The sequence below is a fragment of the Dysidea avara genome, chromosome 7 (assembly GCF_963678975.1).
Source record: "Dysidea avara chromosome 7, odDysAvar1.4, whole genome shotgun sequence".
NCBI lineage: Eukaryota > Metazoa > Porifera > Demospongiae > Dictyoceratida > Dysideidae > Dysidea > Dysidea avara.
This window is the reverse complement of record NC_089278.1, coordinates 10,095,916-10,119,292: the sequence shown is the minus strand read 5'-3', so window position 1 is coordinate 10,119,292 and position 23,377 is coordinate 10,095,916. Positions and strand designations below refer to the sequence as shown.

At 38.3% G+C, this 23,377-nt stretch overlaps 3 protein-coding genes across 4 annotated transcripts; 2 read left to right on the top strand and 1 right to left on the bottom strand.

The window, feature by feature from the left end:
• Positions 1–1,100: 1,100 nt before the first annotated feature.
• On the bottom strand, positions 1,101–12,255 carry LOC136262178 (uncharacterized). Its single transcript, XM_066056346.1, has 35 exons — positions 12,122–12,255; positions 10,502–10,614; positions 10,437–10,451; positions 10,355–10,381; positions 10,240–10,301; positions 10,040–10,154; positions 9,952–9,990; positions 9,855–9,908; positions 7,143–7,220; positions 7,024–7,094; positions 6,520–6,683; positions 6,428–6,462; positions 6,253–6,327; positions 6,040–6,195; positions 5,817–5,840; positions 5,691–5,753; positions 4,458–4,559; positions 4,308–4,406; positions 3,626–3,715; positions 3,530–3,571; positions 3,426–3,480; positions 3,171–3,229; positions 2,998–3,063; positions 2,781–2,947; positions 2,666–2,734; positions 2,460–2,581; positions 2,320–2,390; positions 2,171–2,266; positions 2,048–2,121; positions 1,932–1,992; positions 1,808–1,867; positions 1,659–1,763; positions 1,468–1,564; positions 1,344–1,416; positions 1,101–1,287 (listed from the first exon to the last, which is right to left on the bottom strand). Coding segments are annotated over exons 1-35 (2,700 nt in total). The 5' UTR covers positions 12,123–12,255; the 3' UTR covers positions 1,101–1,187.
• Positions 12,090–18,388, top strand: LOC136262182 (uncharacterized). Of its 2 annotated transcripts, none has more exons than XM_066056356.1 (19): positions 12,090–12,433; positions 12,513–12,651; positions 14,187–14,286; positions 14,451–14,616; positions 14,947–15,003; positions 15,057–15,149; positions 15,194–15,406; positions 16,360–16,431; positions 16,478–16,572; positions 16,811–16,933; positions 16,985–17,048; positions 17,213–17,424; positions 17,469–17,520; positions 17,573–17,706; positions 17,754–17,805; positions 17,855–17,896; positions 17,953–18,063; positions 18,111–18,194; positions 18,259–18,388. In XM_066056356.1, exons 1-19 carry the CDS (start codon positions 12,302–12,304, stop codon positions 18,283–18,285), a joined length of 1,968 nt encoding a protein of 655 aa, XP_065912428.1. In that variant the 5' UTR covers positions 12,090–12,301; the 3' UTR covers positions 18,286–18,388. The 2 variants fall into 2 exon arrangements, with proteins under 2 accessions (XP_065912428.1, XP_065912427.1); XM_066056355.1 differs by having other exon boundaries at positions 12,094–12,433; positions 18,107–18,194.
• Positions 18,389–18,466: 78 nt separating this feature from the next.
• LOC136262215 (arginine kinase-like) lies at positions 18,467–19,663 on the top strand. Its single transcript, XM_066056415.1, has one exon. The coding sequence runs from the start codon at positions 18,539–18,541 to the stop codon at positions 19,577–19,579; it is 1,041 nt and encodes a 346-aa protein (XP_065912487.1). The 5' UTR covers positions 18,467–18,538; the 3' UTR covers positions 19,580–19,663.
• Positions 19,664–23,377: the final 3,714 nt, after the last annotated feature.

The following is a 23,377-nucleotide window of genomic DNA, read 5'->3' as shown; positions in this document are numbered from 1 at the left end:
CTTTACGTCAATTTACTCGCAGCCTTATACCAAGACGGATCAAACGATGGGTTGTTCAGGTTTTCCCAGGCAATGCCTAGGGCGTAATGAGTTTACCATAGTAATAGCGTAAGCAGACATCATTTTATTTATATAGTTTCCTTGTGCCAAGCGTCCACGACTATGAAAAGTGGACGGTAGTGCCAGGATTACGTACACGGAAAATTTTTTACGGGTATTGCGCCCTTCGCCCACCTTTGTTGCACAACTGCATCTTGTTATACAAGGATTTAAAGCTAGTATACTAGAAAAATTTGACGTAGAAAAGCCGTCTTCACCATTAAGGATACCATACTAAAACCACAAATTACCCTTGCCGCCAAAATTTCGCGCAAAGGATACGAATCCCCTTAAACTAAGTTTCTATACTACCCTACTTACTTTTGTGAATGTCTTCTTTACTACTACATATTAAACAACGATGAATTTCTTCTTACAACAAAGCCACGCGCTTTAACATGCAACGTAGCCATATTATTATTACGTAAGTGTAATCGCGTGATCTGATAAAGCAAATTCTTGTGGTAATATTATGGCTTCACTTCATAAGGCTTCCCATTACATGGGTTTCCAGTATACCGCCACCTTAAGTTTATTGGTGGAGGCTGTGAAGTCACTTGAGGCATAGTAAAAATAGACAAGAAAAATATTGTCATTTTCAATTCTAAGCTCACCAGTTTTTATAAGTTGGATTTGTATACCGGCCTCAATAAATAGATTATTTATATCTATGTTATGTTATTTGTTTGTATATTGATTGTTGTCATTTACAAAATCAAAACTATTGGAGTAAACAGGTTTGTACATGCATCTATACTTTATTCTCATGCAGATATACCGGTATATGGAAATCTCTCAACATGCAGTATTAGTGACAGTTAAAAGTCTGCAAGTTACATTCCTCATAAAATGTTACAGCATAACAAAAACCCACTGTCCTTTATGGCCACATTAATATAGGGCCACCTCATTAATAGGGCCAGGATCCCATAAGTGGCCCCATTAATGAGGTTTTGTTGTATGGCAATATTGAAATCTTATAGAGTTTTGCTTTACAGGAGTAGCTATTAACAATTAAAATACAAATTTATAACACATAATTATATACAATATTATGTTTTGGTAATCACTATATACACATTATCACATTATTCTATTTCAAAGCCCTCAGTATTGTCCACTGCCAGTTTGAGTTTCTCCTTCAAGTCATAGTAACTCTTATAAGGTGGTAGATCAATTCTATTGAAGCTGTGCAAGACATAAACACTAACAAATCCATCACTGTTGGCTATATATCAACTCACCAAGTATGTGCACATGGGAGAGACTTGATGTTACCAATTTTTTTAATTGTAAACTTTTTGGGACCATTGCTCCCTGCATTGGATATATAAATGATTATGGTAACTAATATTATAACAATGGTACCTTGTAATTCACTAAACCCATTCATTGGGACTTTAGATGTTCCAGTAACAAATTGTAGCAGTCTTGCACGTGTCTCATTATCAAATGTCTCTACAGCCTTTAAAGGAACAAAAATAACAGGTATGTATGCTCATTAACATTAGCACACACATGTACTACACTCTTACTACACGCAACAACAAACTCAGTACCTTCCAGAACCACACGATAGGTTGTTCTGTGGCAATATAATCTTGGTAGTCAGTGTGTCTCTTCCAGTCACCCACATCAATCTCTGATAGTCCACCCATCAAGTACTGCATGCCAATACTATGAAAGGCACTACCCAATATACACTAACCTCTAGTTCCTTTTCATCAAACACTTTGATCAAATGTAATGGAATTAACTTGGAGAAACCCTGTAATACAACAAACCACCTCATACAGTAGACATCACAAAATGAATGAAGCAAATGGCCTTACATCAAGAAATGCATTCATTTGAGGTTGAATCCGAGATGTGAATCTCCACCGTACCATTAGCCTATGACAACACATTCCTATGAGATATGCTGGCCAAGTTTCAACACAACTCTCACCTTACATATTCCTTCTTGTTTGCTTCAGTAACAGCAATATCAGCACCTCCTGACTTAAGCTCCACTTCACTAACCTATGACATAGCTTATGAAGGGTTACACAAAGATGATGCCATTAACTACCTTTCCAAAATGATCTTTTGTCGTTGTGAACTGCAAACAGAGTGGCTCAGGATCATTGTCTAGTATGTATTTCAAACTGTTGTAGAATTCCACATCCTGGGAATTGTGAAAGGGTACATATCGGAATGTGAAATACTAACATTCTATACCACACACTGCATGTCATCCAGAAAAATCTTCTTCTTCAACATCATCTTATAGAATGGACGAATAAAGAATGCTACACACACACACACACACACACACAACACACACACTCCATACCATGTAGGAAGTCCTTATGACTTACCATCAACCAGTTTAGCATGGTAAACAGCCATCCCGCACACTCTGCCCACAAACTTGAAGTACTCAAGATGATTCCCATTACAGAAACCAGAATCAGGATTAATCTGTAACGTGTAGTCATCACTGGATAAAAAGAAGAAGAGAACAAATCATCACTATAGCACACTCCCTGCTCAACATGTAAAATGAGCACGTACATCTTCTTACCTAGCTGAGTATTCAAATAATCCGTAGTAAGGATTAAACATTTCATGAGACAGAAGGTAAAACCATTCTCTATCAAAACAAATAGACTACCAGATCAACTTATTAACTTGACTACCTTGCTAGACCACCATAGTCAAGCCCTGATTCTCCTTCAAATACAATGTAGAGTCTACTTTTTAGTTTCTCTGCATCGGCATCTTTAACTGACATAATTACGTTAAATGAATCCTCCAGGATAGAAGTGCGGCCCACTGGTAACCGATATTCCTTTGGCATCCCAGGCTGGTAATATCCAATAATATGAAGCCTATACACAGCTAGCAGTTACATACCTTTTGTTTAAGTTTTGTTCTGAAGTTAATATACTTCTGTCTGTAGTCACGGTCATACTCAATTTTCTAATAGAAGTCAACATGAAGACAATAGTAACAATGCACTCAATCAAAAACAATACTTCACTTGTGCCATAACCACATCAGAACAAACAATACAGAATCTCACTCACAGCAGTTGGTTTGTTTTTGAGTTCAAGTCTGGGATCGGTCCATTGTGTGGACTTTGTATCTGCAAGACAGTAAAAAATATAATTATGCACACTCACATACACACACAATACACACACACTCACATACACACACAAAATCTACATAGAATCACATACACAGAGGAAGTAAGCACCAAGCACAAAATTAATAAATATAGTCACACACAGGAAATGTAACATAGAAAATTAAAATCGCTCCCTAAATGATTTGCTTACTATGGTCAATGTAGAATACTCTATCATCAGAGTGTTTCCTGGCCTCCCACCCTAACTGTTATCAAACACACAATAGTATACACATGTAGGTAAGTCCATCTTACTGGTAAGGGAACTTGTGCCATTCCCTGTTTGTTTGGATGTACCTGGAAAAGGAAACAACACACATGACATGGATGTTGTTATGACAATGCACTAACCCAGGTTGTATTCCTTGTATTGTGATCTACATAGTATAACTTGCCATCTTTAGTGAGTCTCGTCTCCCAACCAGGTGGAAGATTCTCATCCTAAACAACAGCAACAACAACAGTAGTTTCAACACTTATGTAACACTTACAGTAGTAAACACATGGCCTACACTATCACAATACCTACTGCTATTATAAAGACTGGAGAAACGTACAAATTAGGGGTGGGCAGTAATTCAATAGATGCATACTGCAAAGTAGTGCTTGACCACATGGTTGACAAGTCATTGAGTATGAAATTTTTGACTCAGATTTTAGCTACTTACTGATTTTTAAATTTCCTTTCAACAGTGTGCAAGTTTCTTCAAGATGCCGTGTGCCAACCAGTGGCTTAATAGCTTGAACTTGTGGATATAGCCTGGATATCAATATACATGTAGTGACTATAGCATTTCACTAAGTGTCTCAATTTTTTTGCATCACATGTTTGGCAATGAAATGTCAACCATGTGAAATGGCTGAAATGGATTACCCAATGAACATGGTATCTACTTACTGCACTAAACAAAGTTGAGTGATTTCTTCTATCATGATTGTGTACTTTAAACAAAATGCAAAGCAACTATTTCGGTACATGGTTAATTCAGTCAAGGAAAGTGTCTACAACTTCTCCAGCCCAAACACAACTCACTTGTTTTTGTGCTTGCACAGATGCAGAAGAGCTCATGCTCGCTGTTCTTCTAGGAGGAGGAGGAGGTATTTTTTTCTTTTTCTGCTTCTTAGGAAGTGTCTAGCCACATATCAATAATGACAGGAGGTGGTATTAGTGTAGCATACATACCCAAGATGTTGATCGTGTGTTATGATCAATATAAAATAGTTTTCCATCATTGGTATATCTTCTTTCCCATCCAGGTGGTAGTTCTTCTGTGCTCTCTTGAGTCTAAAAGAAAGTCACCATTAATTAATTTACTCATCTTTACTGAGAGCTGAAAACTATGACCAGATTTAATTAAAATTGAAGTGTGTATACATTTTGGGCACTCTGCAGCATATTAAGTGAATGAGTAGCTTAGTATATGCTAACAAAACAGGTAAGTTTTTATAATTAAAGATCAGCTAATGGGCGTGGTCCCACATAAGTCTACAGATAGCAAAATACGTTTACTGTAAGTGGCTTTGTACATACCTACAAAACTTCACCGCACCTTAATGATTATTATTATTATTAGCACTTTACAGTGACCAGCACTGAAGGTCTGACAGCAACATGTGCTGCAGCCTTAGGATTACCTAACCTAATTTCAGGGACTTAGACCTAATGACTTGACTTACTGACTGACTGAGATAAATTAGCATGGCTCCTGGACCACTTATGCTTACAGAACACTCTTGATAAGTGGGCATGGCTTACCAGTACTGGCCTGCTGTAAGACTTGACTATGAGTCATACAGTAACAACCAATTATAGAAAGCCCAGTAGAAAGCAATGGACATCAATACACCTACTGATAAATGGGCGTGGCTCCATGTTTGCCTAATCACTATAAGTGGGTGTGGCTTATAAAAGTTGGACTACTGTATGATTAGACTATGTCAAGTTAATTCATTCATTTTCACATGTGATCCATTCTGGGTCAACCCAGGATATTTTATGAAGTGGGTCAGACCCGGATGACCGAGACACCCAGTTTTAACCCTGTGTAAATTCTTTGTGAACTGAGGTATTCTTTTGACTATTAAATCTGATGAGATAGTGTTGATACTGGTGATAGTATGAAACGCAGATGATAATATAGTAGAGTCATAAACATACAATACTATTAGTGACTAAATGGCATTTTCAAATCAACTGGCTACATGGTTTCCCTGTACGTAGTATAAAGGAAACCAGTTATGTTACATTTGAAGGATCCCATGAACTAAAAAGAACACTTATCTCAACAGGTCAAAGTTTACTTCCAAAATGGTATTTACTAATAACACAAGTACGTATATATATTGGTGCTGCTTATTTAGTGAATGTTCTATTAGAGTATTTTGATGTGACAATGATACCTATACTTCAACTCACCTGTGATTGTGTGGATTGTTGAGAATCAGAAGAAGCTTGACTGATGGTCGCTGTCGGACTCCCCTAGCCAGAGAAGACACATTTAGTATATCTCACAGTGACCACACCCCGAATACTGTCACCTACCACAAGTAGCCACCCATCTTCAACCTGAAATGTATGAAATATTGTACGAATAACACTGTTTCTAGCCAGACACAAATAACTAAGCACAGTGTATATACACAAATTAAAACTTTGTCTTAGCCCTGGTCATCCAGAGACACTAACAACCAATTGTATATGGTGCGTGTATACATGTACTACACACATACTCTACACACCACAGTGGAGGACAACCTCAACTTACTTCTTCATCCTCCTCCTCCTCCTCCACACTATGAAGTCGAGGTAGAAAAGGCCTCAGTGATGATGTCTCTGGTTGTTGTTGTTGCTCATTTGTTGGTCGTTGTAGTGATGCCATTCTGGTATCATGGTGAACAAACAATGGACGACGATTGGAGTCCTGCCATAAGCCATGTTAAGATGAAAGTAACTAGCACAAAACTGTGACTGTACTTACAAGTCTGAGCTCCCAGCCTGCTGGTAGCTCTTCAAAATCATCAGGGTCTGATATATCATGTTGTGGACTTGATGCCTACAGAACAATAACACCTATAGAGTGTACCAAACGTGTACAGTTTATAAGCACATATTACACACACTGTTTTACTATGTTACTATGGCTACACACTAACTTCTAATGACAAAGACTGCAAGTGTTCACTTGGGCCTGTAAACCAACATAGAAACAATAAAAATACACCAACATGATAAATACATCCCTTACCAGTTGGTAATCCCATTTGAGGTCCATACATTTCTATCAGGTCCTCCCAACGACTTCTTTCTTCAAACACAATTTTCATGATCAAGTTCCCTTTCACCTTGTGATTCTTCATTAAACGCTTTTTTGACTTCAGGTAGGTATTTATATTTCTCAGATGAGGAATACTACACCAAAAGTGACCATACTTAACTTGTATACAAAATGTAGTAAGCACATTGTAGTGGATATCACGCAACCTTTACTTACTTCTATGCAACACACCCGACACAATTTTTAAAAAAAAAGACAAAAGCACAAAGCAGATCGAAGCCATTGGCTAGCATGCTGGCATGGTCTGCCTACCAGCACTGGGACGCCTATGGACTACTCAGGTGCTATGATTCAGTGTACGCCAAATCCTCTTGACTAGTAATCCGCAAGAGACTGTACCATATAAAGGTGTGGGCACCCGAAGTGTCCCACCTGAACTTTCACCTGTTACTCTACTAATAGTAATACACACACTTTTCAGTATTAGATTGATATTTCTCCTTCAGTGGATACTCCTTAGTGCCAACATCAGCTCCAGTAGATTGCTATGAACACGTACAGTACAGTTAGCAACTATAGCAGACTGGGCTCACCACAGGGAAGTAATGTAGACTATCTGGATCAGTCAAGTTGAATGTGAAGTAGACTCTACCCAGAAAATCATCTGGTATCTAATGAAGGAACAATGGCATGCCACAATATGCAGCTGAATAGAAACACTCTAATAGAACAGTCAGGTGATTATCAGAAACAGAACACCCTAAAAACAGACTCCTTGACACTATTTTGGCCATAATCTCATTTAGAACTTTGGACTCAGAGGGCATTTCTCTACTTTAGCATGATCCTATGTGTCGAAGTTTCAACTATACTGTGGTCACTTTTTGAAACTAAATTTGTTAAAACACAAAAAAATAAAGCTCAACAATACTGCACATATGTATCACTGACTTATTACTAACTCAGGATATTTATAACTGACATAAACTGTAGCCAATCATATCACTTTATTGTACACATGTGTGCATATTTGTTAGTTACCACTTAGACACATTAGTAGTGTCGCTATTGCTCTGTTAATAATGCCATTAGTAGCAGCCCTCATACTGCAACATTAGAAGTCCTACTAAGCCCTGAACTAATTTTAATGTGGTAATTCAAAGAAAGTCTAATTTGGACATGGCAGAGGAAGCTGAAGTCTGGACCGCACTCAGTAGAGGCGAAAATGGTGAAAGATGTTAAACTATGTTTCCAATTGGGAAACCTTATCCCTTGAACTCAAAAAGGATAGTTGTTTCAACTTGCTTGATAGGAAAAGGACAGTAACTTTACCGTAAGTCATTTGAGTATGCTGCACTCAGTTGTTTATGGTGGAGGGAAGGAATGTACACTGATGTGTACATCCAATTCCTGTTCAAAACCTTTCCAAGACAATAGCTGCAATAGTACGTATTTAACAGTATTTCAAGACTTCCTAACCAAGTGGCCCATGGTATACCCAGCCCCAGAACATAGGGCAATTTGAGTCACTTGTTTTGTAGCTGACAAAGTTGTGTCCTTGTTTGGCATTTCTGTCAGATTGTGGCATCAATATGTTGTTTTATTTGATGACTTAAGTATCAAGAAGCACAAATACAATGGCATACCACCCACAATGTAATGGAATGATCAAGAGATTAAACCAAACATTAATTGACATCCTAAAGAAACATGTTGAACAGTTTGGCATGTAATGGGACAAGCATATTCCTGGGCTTACTGTAATACCCCTCATCAATCTATCATAGAGAAACTGTCATATCTATTGTTTGGCAGATCACTCACAGGGGCATCATTGTTACCAAACTCACCCAATAGTGAAGTTGAAGTTACTGAGAATTGAATGAAATATGCTTGAGAACTAACAGCAGTATCAACACAGAAAGCTCAGACAAAATACAAGGAATGGTACAATAAGTCTGCAGCATCTATACCATTCACAGTTAGGGATTTGGTGTTGGTACACTTTCCCTGCCTGATAAGAGTTTGGACCTGTAAGAAAATTGTTTCACCATTGGCACATGGACCCTTACAACGTCATTTCAAAGAATGATTCAAATGTTCAAGGTGCAGTACTTCTCACAAGAAGACAAGATACAAACTGGTGGTATGGGAACAAGAGACAAAGTCCAGCCCAAAGTGATAAAGACATACAGTACCAGAAGAAGTGAAAAAATTCAAGATGAGGAAGGTAATTGGATGTAACTACAAACTCTGGATATTTATAACTGAGCCAATCATCATACAGTACGGTAGTACTATATATTAGGGATCATGGAGATTTGCATGCATCCTCACAAATATTGACCAGAAACCAACCTCACAATACCTTCACAATGCTTCGGCAGTATTGGTGAGATGTAGCCGATCCCAAAAGTGCCTTCAGTGTGTTCCCAATAAGTTGTTATGAATTTAAATATATATTTAGTGGAATTTTCTATTGCTTGACTGACTGACTAACTAACTAATGCCTTCAGACAAACATACCTCGATAACAGCTAAGGCTATAGACTTCGAGTTTTTTACTGCTAGGCATCATTTCAACCTGACAGGTACCTTTTAGCATACTGCAGTATGTACAATGCATGCACCTACCTTTGTCCTCCTTGTGTCTCATTTCCTTTCGATGACAGTGTGACCGACCATCACACTCACATGCGCGTGTGCACACACACATATATATAACAGGAATCCTCTGTATTATCCGTACTGACTGGATTGATTGCTTCTTGTACTGTTCTTTGTATCACTATGTACTGACAGCCTAATACGAGCATAATGGTCATTTCACTTCATATGGTTGGGACGCACGTTCAAATGCAAAATTAATTTTATAACATGTTAACACCGTTCTTTCTTTTGATGTGATGTGCAGGGGTCTACCACAGTCATAATGATGTTACAATAAAAGCAAACAAACAAGCACAATGGAACTTGAATTCAATTAGGGATCACAGAAATAGTGAAACAAGGGAGGTCATCTATGCCTGCAGATATACCAATGGACATTTAATCCCTGGAATCCTTAATCAAACTTGAGCTTGTATTATGTACAACCATTTAGAAGCAAAATAAAGTAGGTACTGTAGTGCCAGTTAATAATCACTTTCTATTTATATAAAAGGCAATTTTATTAATGCATTATCATGAAATCCCATGGGAAATAAAATGACAACAATAAATAGTTCAACAGAACATTCAGTTGCTAATATACTCTAGTAGAACACACAGCGTCTTATGCTACACAAATATTTACACTGACTTACCAGGACATTCTCATCATAGCAGTCAAATATAATAGTTCCCTCAGTGCCTGATATCTGGTGTGTATTCATAACTACAGTAACAATAGTAAAGGCTCACCGTAAACTTGAAAGTGGCATTCCACTGAGGGTTGAGAGTCTGGTAACACCATACTAAAGAGATCACATCATATCAGTGAAGCTGGTACCTTAGGGATAGTTTTTGTCTTGTAATTCTCTGGCACAGCAACATGAGCAAAAGTTGTAAAGTGTGGGAATACTTTTAAATGGCTACCATGAAATGACATCTTCACATATGGATCACTGCAACAATTAGAATTACATTGTAGGAAACATGTCTAAATGGACAGACAGACAAACAGACACATAGACATACTCATGCACACACCTTAGACCAAACAAATCTTTTTTAGCTAGGTGAACGGCTGATTTGATAAAAACTGTGAGTTGCTGTAGACAATCACACTCAACAACATAAACAGCTTCCGTGTTATTTCACTTACGTATTTTGCCAGCATAGATCCCCACAGCTTGACAAACAAGAGTTTAATAAATATCAGCAAAACAACATGTAGACAATCTTACCAAAGAAACAGAGTCCTTTAGGAATGATTACAAAATAAATAGCACAATATATAATATATGGTTACCTTTTCACTTCTGCCATGTCCAGGGAAATTCCTTACTTCAAGTTGTATTATCTCCGTAGCTCGGTCCTTGTTGATACCAAATGGAAAATGCTGGTGACCCTCCACCCTGCTCACTGTACATTCCAACAAACACACAAGTATAATTACGAGGCATGGTGACATGGACAATGAGGATACCAGACACTTAGTTAAGGTTCCAAAGTACCCCTTAGTATGTATCTATGACTCTATAATCAGGAAAAATTTGGTCGGTTCCGCATTTAGCTGGTACTAAGTTAAAAACACTACCAGCATACACATGCATTTGTGCAATGGGTTAACATGTAAACATAAAAAAAAAGCTTAACTTAAGAAGACATTACATTTTGAGAAACCCAGAATGGTATACATGCCAAAGGCATCCACACAATCAGGAAAATACCAGAGACAGTTAATACAAGTACACAAAAAAAATTTGGAATTTTCAACTGGTCCAGCTGGTCAGATGTAGCAGTGGATAGGCTCATTACTAAGAGTCCTACATATCCCCAAATCTGCAAACTTGACAACCAGGGTTTCATTTGGGGGTGGGGCAGGAGGCCCCTTGACAAATTCTCCCCCCCCCTCCCCTAAATTTTAATAGTTTAAATGAAAGTGCCTCAGAATGCATCAGAAGCAATCTATGAGTCTAAAATACAAAATTTTTCAGGTGTGGCATGTTATCCTCAGGTACTGTACCTGAGAATGCACCAGGAGCATCTGACAGTGGCCCCTAGATACCATGTAAGAAGAGATGCTTATAGTACCCCCCTGAGTCATTTCCTAGATGAAGGCCTGACAGGCAAAGAACAAATAATTCGATAATTTAGTCACTGTAACAAGACTTAAGTACAAGGAGAACAATTACTATATAACATAGCGGAAGGGTACATGCATTTGGCAAATATTTGTGACAACTGTCACATTACACTCGACTGAAAGTCACTAGATGTAAACATTGGACTGGCCCTTGCTACCACCCCCTGCAGTGGCTGTCACCAGCAACTGTATGTTACCTTAAACATTAAACACTCTTGTTAACCCACTTGGACTGTGCTGTTTACATAAACACAGCATTATTGGAGTACAGGACTGAGTATTTACAAAAGACAAAACCAAAATGTAATAGCTCATTATGTACATGTACTCTTAAACCTCTCCTGAGTGATTACCTCAAGAGGGATTTTTTTTCGAATCCTGGGGTTGGGATTTTTTCCCCCTTACTTTGGCCCCTTTTCTGTCAGCTATAAGCCACTAAGTCTAAGTCCTTGCAATTAAGTTAGGTAATCCTAAGGCTGCAGCACATGTTGCTGTCAGACCTTCAGTGCTGGTCACTGTAAAGCGCTAATAACAATAATAATAACCTCATTCAATACGTACGTTGTCGGACCCTGTGCGGCAACAAAAAAAAATACTCATACTGTGAGGTTAGCAACAGGTTAACCTCTAGTAGTGTATTAGGAGAGCACAATACTACAAACTGCCTGGACAGCCCAGCTGACAACGATACAATTCATTCCGAAATACATTCCAACATTTCGTGCGCGCATCAAATACACTAGTATTACTGCTGAACTGGTGAAAGGTTCCCTCGTTACTTACTGGTTAAAGATGACGGCAACTGCTATCTGGTGACAACATTGGCGACAAGAAGCACCCTTCGATACATCTTTTGCGAGGCTGATTTGTTTTGATTGTGGTTCTTAGTTTTCTCGCTTTACAATCGGGCACTTTTGTCGAGATGGAAGAGGAGTAGGTGATGTCGAGCAAGTGATTGTACACATGGATTTGACCGGAGTGGTGCTAGGAAGTAGATACAAGGTAGATGGCGAGTTATGCAGCGGCTACTTCGGGACTACATGGCGCGCGTCTGATCTTTCTGCTGCATCTATGAACAACAAAGTGTGCATTAAGGTGACACAACCACCAGTTTAATAACTTTATAATTTGGAATCTTATATTAAAAAATGTTACAGTCTACCCGTTCTTGTAGAGCTTTTTTGAAGGTCAAGGAGAAGCGCAGTTGAAAGAGCTGAAAATTTTGGACCAGCTGAAGAAGGCGCACTTTCAGCATAAGAACCTTTGTGAGATATTTGATGTTGCCTTAGAACCACGGTCAGCTTACCATCCAGGTAAGGCTGTAGGATTAAGAAGTCATACTAATAATGTGTTGATCGTGGATGGGGTAGCTAACAACCTGTAATAATGTGGTAATAGTAATTTAATAAACAAGTCCACAAGAAAATTCATTGCCAGGATGTACATGTTTTGTAGACACCTAATCATACAGTCTGATAGTACTGTATAATAAGGATCACATGGGCATGACCCATGAAAAATTATCACCCAAAAACCACCAGCCTCACTTTTCCCTGCAACAACAATGAAGCAGTATTGTAAAACCTAAGCCCAAACAAGCCTTCAGATCGACCAGAAATGCTTTCAACAAGTTGCTATGGAATTTTCTAGTGACTGACTGACTGACTGATGTATTCAGACAAGCGTAACTTAATAACGGCTAAGGCTACAGGCTTGATTTTTTCACTGTTCGACGTTGCTTCAGCCGGACACATGCCTTTTGGCATACCGCAGTATGTACAGTGCATTCTTCATGGACTTACCAGCGTCCTCTTCTTTTGTGTCCCATTCATCTTTGCTGACGGCAAAAGGTATTGTTGCGTGATGGCTTCCCCTTGTAGTGGAAATTGTCCATATTTTTCATAGTAGCTACTTTGATCGCAGAGGTGCTTTTTGAACAGTTCTTGATTTGTAATGCTGTGTAATGGGTTGAACATAGCTGACAACAAAGTGTAATGGATTCTTCACTTTCCAGACGATAATTGGACTGAGAATGTGATATGCCGCTCCAAAAAAACTTTTGCATTTTAGACTCTTGTAAATTGCTTCTGGTACATTTTCATGTACCTAAGAATGACATGCTGCTACCTGAGAATGACATGCAGCTCCAGGGTTTTAAACTCTCTTAGACTGCTTCTGGTGCATTCTCAGGTGCGTACCTGAGAATAACATACCACACCAGAACTCTGCAATATGGATGTAACACTTCTTATTGTTTTACTGTAATTTAATATCATGCACTACTCCAGCTTGTTTCAGCACTTTTTATCAATGTGCTATAGTCCTACTCTTCCAAATTTTTTGTGTACTTGTTTGTTAACTTTTTTTTTGTGAAATTATGACTGGTGAACCCACACATATGGCATCATGAGAAAGAAATGGTGCCACGTGCCCCAGCTATCTGAGAACGCACCAAAAGCAATCTATGACAGTCTAAGGAGCAGCATGTTATTTCTCAAGTATCTCAGAACACACCAGAAGCTGGAGTAGTGCACGATATTATATCCCTACTGTGATTTAATATCATGTACTACTCCAGCTTGTTTCAGTACTTTTTATCAATGTGCTATGGTCCCTACTCTAGTTGAAGATTCCAAAGTATTTGTGTAGTTGTAATGTAAATATTTGGTAGAATAATAGTACATTATGCATACTAATGTGTATATTATAATGTCTTCCTGTACAATGTGTATTGTGACCATCAAAATTCATTCTTGCCCTTCTAAAGATATTTGTTAGTAGCTAACTAACTAATTAACAGTATATCACAGGATGTTATAGTGTTAGTGTTCTTGTACTTTTTTGTTAGATGGACCTCTGATGCCGATGCGGTTTGTGGTATTTGAATATTGTGAAAAGTTAGACTTGTTCAATTACTTAGTGACTGGACCCATGGAAAAGCAGCAAATGTATGTGTGTGTGTGTGGTTTATAGTGTGATGTTATTTGCGTGTACATACATAGCATGTTTACGAACAGGCACACGCGCATGCACACACACACACACACACACACACGCTAATTACACATGAATGCACACACTGCATAACACAAATTCTTCAATTATATTTCAGGATAAAGCCATTCTCAGAGCCTCTTGCTTGCCACTACATCTTTCAGCTTTTGCTAGCTGTCACCTATCTACATGAGAAGGGTGTATATCATAGAGACATCAAGCCTGAAAACTGTCTGGTAGACAAAGACTACAACCTGAAGCTGACCGACTTTGGCACCAACAAGGTAGCTTGCTATTGGTACCTGTTAACATGGACACTAAAAACTGAAAATACCACATATTGTATGCTGAAAGCAATGTAGAACAATAAAAAAATCAAGCCCATAGTCTTAGCCGTTATCGAGTTATGCTTGTCTGAAGGCAATAGTAAGTCAGTTACTCATTGGTACTTGGATCGTATAGAAATTCACTTGAGTTAGTACAGCTAATCATATGATTAGCTAGGGAGTACTCGATCATTAACTCTACAGAGTACTTGAATTGTTGAATACTAAAACTTTTACAATGCTTACCTCACTGTATGGTGTCATTAGCCAAGGCAACTATTTCTGCAGATTCTAATGACAAGTCCTAAGACAGTACTTCGAGCAAACACTGGAAACACAGGCACGGTGGGTATACACTTGAAAGACTAGGGTTGTTCATTGTGGTTGCTGATTAACAGGAATATTATCGAGCTCCTGAGGTTTCCCATAACTCAGGCTATGACCCAGGATGTGCTGATATTTGGTCAATTGGAATGACTTTGTTCTTTTTGGTGTGTACCATTGTGCAGTGTTGGTTATACTGCTTTTTTCTTAGGTATCAGTTGATGTGATGTTTAGGAAGTGTGAATCATTGGAGAAGTACATGAGGAATGCTCTTGCCCCACTAGGAATGCTGTTTCCATTTCCAATACACTTTCCCAAGTTGGACTCATGCATGTTAACTTGTTCCCAGTTGTGGGATAAATGTCACTGTGATGGGTCACTGAAAGGTGGAACACCCAGTAATGACCAGTTTTGGCAAGAAGAGGTGATTATGTGTGAGTAATGTAGTGAAGGATGTGTATGTAGTAGCAGTGGTTTTTAATCCTCCTGGTTACTGTGTGTGTGTCTCGCAAATATGAAATTTTTGTTGAATTTGTTCGCAAATTAATTTTGTTTTATTATTTGTCTTCATTAAGTTTCATAGGTTAAGCTACCCACAAAAATATTAACACAAATTTGCATGTGCATTACAGAACTACTAGTATTTAGTGTCAAATTCTCATCACAGTGTTGGAGTCGCACATCCTGTATGTACTCATTGAGTACATAGGCAGACAGTTATGTAGTTACTTAGCTAGGTGGGTGCAGCTAGCTACGTAGTTGGTGCAGCTAGCTACGTAGTTGGTGCAGCTAGCTATGTAGTTGGTGCAGCTAGCTACGTAGTTGGTGCAGCTAGCTATGTAGTTGGTGCAGCTAGCTATGTAGTTGGTGCAGCTAGCTACGTAGTTGGTGCAACCTGCTACATTCCATTGCTACAAAGATCAGCAACACTGTGAACGATATGCTAGATTGAGATATAACTAATTACCTCACTAGCTAGTCATGATAACTGCTATATACTCACCTGTTATATGGAAGTTTTTCCTGCGACAAGGCATGGGCATTGCTTTTGTTCAAAAAAATAATCTTCAATGGTCCCTTCAGATAAGGCAAACCATCATACACTGCTCTTTCAAAGTAAAGAGACTGAGAGGCATTCCTGGATTTAATAGACAATAGTACAGCTGCATATGTGCACTAGTATCTATGCCATTACAAATCATTAGTAGTTAATTTTTATGTGTTAAATTTTGGTGGATGCATCAACCTACAAAAAGTTTAACACTAAAAAATTGCTGGGTATACGATAGTGCACTTATGTGTCTATAGATACAGTATATGTGATAGTTTGTTTTGTATATATTTTTGTATATACCGTGTTAATTTTCTGTGCTGTAGTGGTGTGATGTATATCAGAATCACTCTAGGGAGATAATTGATCTCTTAAACAGAATATTTGTTTTTGAGCCAGTAAGTTACCTTGTACATACACACCAGTGAAATACTTGAATCCTAGAGTTGTCGGATTAGTTTGCGTTACATCATGAAACATCGCTGGTTATCCTTTAGTCGCCTTAATGGGGAAGCAGTCTGCAAAGAAATGGAGTCACGGTAATGTGTAGTTTAGTGTGGGAAACTTTGGATGTTAATTGCATTGCTAATTTTTTAACTATGCTATGCTTAGTTCTATCAGGAATCCATGGCCATAGGGTTTGTGGCACATAATGGCCTCCTGGTTTTAAATGTACTACAAACTTATGGATCTTTTATACTTATTTGTAGAACAAAACACAACTAAACAGTAGCAGCTTAAAATAATAGTGTTTTCAATGTTTCTGCTTTTGTGTAGGTGCCCCAATCTTGGTGATGCTCTGCTGCACCAACCCCATCCCCAAGTTGTTGCTCACAAGTTGCTGGGAGGAGTTGATCAAGCTACACTGAGACAGAGCTTGTCACGAGGCGAGAGCCATCAGTGAGTGTGATCACTTAAGTGTGTGCTGTATGATCAACTGTTGGCATGTAGATATGCCACTGATGGAGAAGTGTGGGTTTGGTCTGATGAGGTGCTCCAGCTAGAATCATGCCAGGTATTATTTTATATGGAATGTGTTTATAGCAGTGTTGGCAGAATGGTTGAGTGTATGATGTAATTCTAGCAATTGAATGTAAGTTTTTAGATCTTTGGTATAATGGTACTATATGAACATGCTACTTATTTGTATCCACCTTTTATTTGATGCTCATCGTTTAGGAAGAACTTGTAGCATCTGATGTTGTCGATGTTATGATCACTTTACGAACTATCCAAGAAATTTTCCATAAAATCCTTCAGAACCCTGACAATGACACTTACAGAATTATGCCCATAGAGCCTTGGTGCAAACCAGGTACACCAGTCTTTAAACTCTTCGAGAGTGTTGGATTCTTATACATGGACGACAACATGTTTCTGAGCTCCGAAGAGTGAGTGAGGTATCGTAAATGATTAAATTTAGTTTGACTTGTAGCATGGACTTAACTATACTCCAGTATGCTAATGGTTTACTGAGTGCTGTTGAGGTATCTAACAAGTTATGAAAATGTGTGGTGTGTATACTGAGTGAGTTTCTAGGAAGCCATTGCCCGAGATGCCATTCCCACTTCCTCCCAGGAAGATACACTGACAAATGAAGACACTGTTATTGATGATGATGACATTGTGAATGGCAATATTGGCAATCCTTCCACGTCAAGTCTGCCAGAAATGTAAGGTTGACTGTTTAGTTTGTGTTAATTATATTTTGGGCTAATAGTGGGTCAATGAAGAAGAGTTATTCATCATATGTGTCACAAGAGTCAGAAGAGGTTTGTTTACATCTTTTATGATCCTGAATCTATTTCTGTTAATTTCCAGTTTGATGAAGACTTTCCTGTAAATATTAAGCATTCAAATCACGTAAGTGCATGTTGAATCAGGATACATGTCATGTTGCATTGCCTGTGTTGTACCAGTTATTAGTACAGCTCACAGCTAAATGTAACCTCCGTGAACCAATGCAATTCACAGCATCCAATGAATTTTGCCGACTGTCTGGATTATTGTGCAGCTATGGCCTTTATCAGGTATTGTTTCAGTCTTTATATTATCAGTATCATTTACCTGTAGGTAGTGTGTAATGAACACCTGCTATTACACTGTCGAGGAAACAGTACTAATTTTTCAGCACATGTTGTTCGACTCCCTAGCAATTCAGGTATTTGAGTGTTTGATATATTTGTTTGGGTGTTTATCTTTCTGCCTTTTGTGGTGCATTGTAGTGGGGATTTCAAGTTGGTGCTTGGTGAGTACTAGCTCCAGCATGGATGAGTGGCATGCTATATTAACCAGACTAGAACAAGATATGAAAGATATTTCATTGAAATAACATTGTATGCACATCTCAGCTCACATTGATGTTGATTAGATAGCGCCCGCCCCCTTAGTATTGCGTTGAGTCCGCATACTACCGGTAACTCACGCGATTCCATTATTTGAAAGGTCGTTGCTAGGCAAGGTGTGATCGCATTACGTGGAACGTCACGGTCGAGGTTGGTTGAAATGGAGTACCCTGCAGTTTTCCTTAAGCCAGAAGTGCATTCTCTCGCGAAGAAGTATGTAACCCCGGAAGTCTTCGAAGAGCACAAGAACAAGAAGACGTCTCGCGGATATACTTTGCTAGATTGTATGCAGTCGGGGATACAGAACCTTGATTCCGACACTGGGCTTTACGCAGGCGATGAGGAGTGCTACACAGCCTTTGGGAATGTGCTCGACAACATAGTTGAAGATTATCATGCTCCATATAAGATAGCTGATGGCCACACTCCTGACATGAATCCTGACCATCTTAACTGCCCCAATCCTGATCCTGAGGGAAAGTATATCCGCTCCACTCGCATTCGTGTAGCCCGTAATCTAAAGGGATATGGGCTGGCACCAAATCTTGGCAAACAAGAACGTCTAGACATAGAAAGAAAAGTTGTAGAGGTTTTGACTTCATTGACTGGAGACCTTGCTGGCAAGTATTACCCACTTCAGGGGATGGATGAAGCAACCAGGCAAAAGCTTGTTGATGACCATTTCCTCTTCAAGAAAGGAGACCGATTTTTGGAATCTGCTGGCTGCAACAAAGAATGGCCTGAGGGCCGTGGCATATATCACAATGATGCCAAGACCTTTCTTGTGTGGATCAATGAGGAAGACCAGCTTAGGATCATCAGCATGGAGAAAGGAAGTGATATTGGATCAGTGTTTCGTCGATTGTGCAAGGCAGTGAATGAGATTGATGCCAAACTTGGCTTCCAGCATAGTCCTGGCCTAGGATATATTACCTCCTGCCCTACTAACTTGGGTACAGGAATGCGTGCTAGTGTCCATGTAAAGATCCCCAAGGCCCATGCTCACCCAGATTTCAAAGCTATCTGTGACAAGTACCACATCCAGCCACGTGGTATTCATGGAGAGCACAGCGAATCAACTGGAGAAGATGCTGGTGTGTATGATATCAGCAACAGACGTCGTCTTGGTCTGTCGGAGGTGCGGTGTGTCCAAGACATGTATGATGGGCTTATGAAGCTGCTGGAAATTGAGAAATCCTAACTGTAGCATGAAACTGAAACAGAACACTGACTGAATAGCTGTTTTATTGTCTCAAGTTTATTTATTGTACACTTCCAACTGTAACAGATCGTAAGTGCCCCATCCAGGATGAGGGAGGGGATTATATGCGCCGCCCCTAAGGAAAAAAGGTCTGGGCATGAGACTACTGGTCAGTCTGGCGCAGCCACCCCTTAATTTTCTAATCGAAGGGGCAGCTGCGCCAGACTAACAACTGGACGTAAACGATGGCTAGAAATGAAATCGACTTGCAGAAGACAGAAAGTACCGATGTCAGAGCTTATGGCAATATAAACCTGGGAAGTTGTAAAATGATCTCCAAAATATTTAGCGTAATTAGCTTTTTTTTTCGTTGTAAAATAATTTTCGTATGCAAAACTTGTACGAAAATATCTTACACGATAATTTTTACTAAAGATCGAACTACTCTAATAGAGCAGTCATTCACGTAAATCATACGAAAATATTTTTACACGAAAATTTTTGCACGAAAATAAAGCAAATTAAGGTAGTATGCTGGCTAGGAAGACATATCCGAAGCTACAAGTGCAATTGTAGTTTAGCATAGACAGCAAAAATCATTACGATTAGTGGTTCTTCCAGGACAACAGAAATTCCTTACAAGTAGTGATAGTTGCAAGTAACAGTTGGATCATTGTTTGCTACCTGTAGTTTAATATGGGATTTGTGAATAGTGCATGCTGCTAAGCCAAGTATTTTTGTTTGAATAATAGAGTGTGCATGTCAATTGTATGGGAGTAATAAACTAACTCGTTTACATATAGACATAGAGAGGGGGACAAGATGGCTGGGCGTAACTAGAAACATCAATTATTATAGGATCAATATAGTACTCTAATAGAACAGTCATTCTAATACAGCAGTCAGGAAACTGCCGTACACATTCAGGGTTTAATGTGTTGGGGACAGTTTACTATTACTATAAATGAAGTTACCCTAATAGAGCAGTCAACAGTCCCAGTGTTATGTAGCTAAACCCTGGCTAAACCCCTTTCTTCTTGAGATCAAGATATTCATTCAGCTTGTTTAATAAAACAGTCAGGTGCATGCAGTAGTGTAGCTATACCATTGAGACAACTGACACAGCTGCTTTGTGAAAATTAGAAAACAGAAAATTTAGTACCACAAAAATACTCTAATAGAGCAGTCAGGCTAGCCTCACCTAAAATATTCTGACTGCATGCACCTTTGGTAGATATGCAAGATTGTAATGAGCTTCCTACATACATGCATTGGTCTATGAGTTGACTTTCCTGTTTGGATACTTAAATATCAAACAATAAGTGGCCTTATGTCAGACATCATAATCATCACAATTACAAAATATGTTATGTACTAGCAAGAGTAAATAATGGGAGAGTGTACTAGTGATGCCACGATATGAAAATTTTAATATCTCGATATCATGAACGATATCACAAGACAGTAAAGTTGACACTTTTTATACATCATTACATGTTACCAGAATCATATTTTGCAACTATCAAGTCACTTTTCACTAAATAGTTTGTATTTTTTATATCACAATATAGCTTTTTCTTTATCACAATGCTTCTATCACGATTGTTGCGATGTACGATATATTGCATCACTGGTACCTACTAAGCGGAAACCTAGTTGCATTATTCTGATTTTTATAAATCCTACTGGATAAATAACATGTTTATGCTACGAAATAATTTTACTCTTGTTTTAATCGTTTCAATTAATAGTAAAACAAGACACAACCATTAATTGGACTCACCTCTGCATGGAGTGTAAAAATATTTCATTTCTGTAGTGTATTTGCTTTCATTAGATAAAATGTAACTTTTTTGTTGCCATTCCTAAGTTTGAACAACCAAAGCATGTGTGGATGTATTAAGGCCAAAAATTGTACCTTGATGAATTTCCCAGTTTATGGCTAACAAAATGAGATGAGTCCCAACTCCATAGCCTGCTGCACTTGTGACATGATATAATCAATTAAATGAGTGACTGTAATTATATCATGCACTGTACAATTGCTCTTCCTGCTGTCTATCACTGTAATTATAAGAGTATTCACCTAAAACTTTATCAGACTATTAGTTTTCACTCTAGACAACAAAGAAGTCATAAAACAACTTTGAGGAAATGGATTTTTATCCAGTGGATCACTTTAGAAAATTTTATAACCTCAGAGATAAATGAAATCAAAAGCATGCATGCTAGCCTAATGAGTGAGTGTAAACCAAAAAGCCAAGACTCCATGCCTGGCTTGCATAGGTGTAAGGATATACTAAAGTCTGTCATAATGGTGCAACCTATAAATTAAGCATGAACATTTTTTGATAAAACATGTGTAACCTATACACAAGTTTACGATTATAAAAGCAGCCAGTGTGTGGGAAACTGCAACCTGGTAAGCTTTTAAGACAAGTAAGCTAAAGAAAGTGGTTACTGTGTGCCAGTTTTTAAATACAGATGAAATGGGTAGCCGACATGCACATTATGAACTACTTTTCTAATGGGGCAGAGTGGGCCTTGTTGGCTACCAAAAATGGCATATCTCTTCAGGATAAATATCTCACATGTAAACAAAAATGAAGAGCAGACTGAATTCGAAGGCTTTGTACAGAAAATTCTAATGTATGAATTTCTCACAAAGCTATATGCCCCATCATTCATACAGTATCTCTTGTTTCATTACTTTTTATCACTTCAATCCTTACTATAAAATATTTTTAGCCTTTTTTGCTATAGTGGACTTGCACTTGTGTTGACATGAGCTGGCAATGGTTATCATACAACCACGTCTTAATAGGGAGTTCTATGGTGCAGAACAAAGTGCTGGGTGGAAAATAGGGCTATAGGTTAGTGGTGCGTGAATTGGTGGCTTATAAATTTTAATTCTGTAGTTTCTAATGAGTTGTGTGAACTTGTGTCCATAAAGTGAAATGAAAGTGAAATGCAATAAATAGTGAGAAAACTATTTTGGTTACCGCATTGATTATCCTCAAACATGGTTGACAGCTGTGGTTACTCACTGTGCAAGTCCTCTATAGCTATGATAAACACGTGTGACTATTAGCTATAGGATACTGTATACATGGTTGTTCTATTAGGGTGACTGCTTTATTAGAGTATTTGTTACTAATTTTGAGTGTTCTATTGTAACCCATCTGGCTGCTCATTGCTGGATTATTTCAAGTTTATTCCCAGTCTTCCAATGAATATCTGTTCTATGCATGTGCGTTGCCTGCAATCCTTATCATGAAATGTAGATCAGATGGTGTTCATATTAACATGGATATGTTGTGAAGAAATATCAGGTAGAAAAATGGTGTAGGAAACTGCATGTATAGGTGTTGATTTTTCATATTGGGACACTTTTTAAGGTACACATAATATATAAATTATATAGATGTGACAAAGCTTATTTGAAGTGCATGCTTACGCTATATAGTTCTCCTTACCATAAACTTCCAAAACCAACCCACAATTTTTAAATTTCTGTATCTAAGTGATAGAAGGTACCATCATAGAATTTTCAAGATATCTAAATTAGTTTACACTTTGAATTTGCTGCTAATTTCAGACATGTGGGTGCAGTACTGTGTATAACACTGTAAACAAACCTGTTTTTTTAAAATATGTATATAATTATGTTGTTCTATAGAATATACATCTGACTGCTCTATTAGAGTATATAAATATTCTCTTACTTAATCCACTTTTGAGGAATCAGTGTAAGTTTATACACTATATATTGCCCTACCCTTGTTCTGTGTGTTTGCC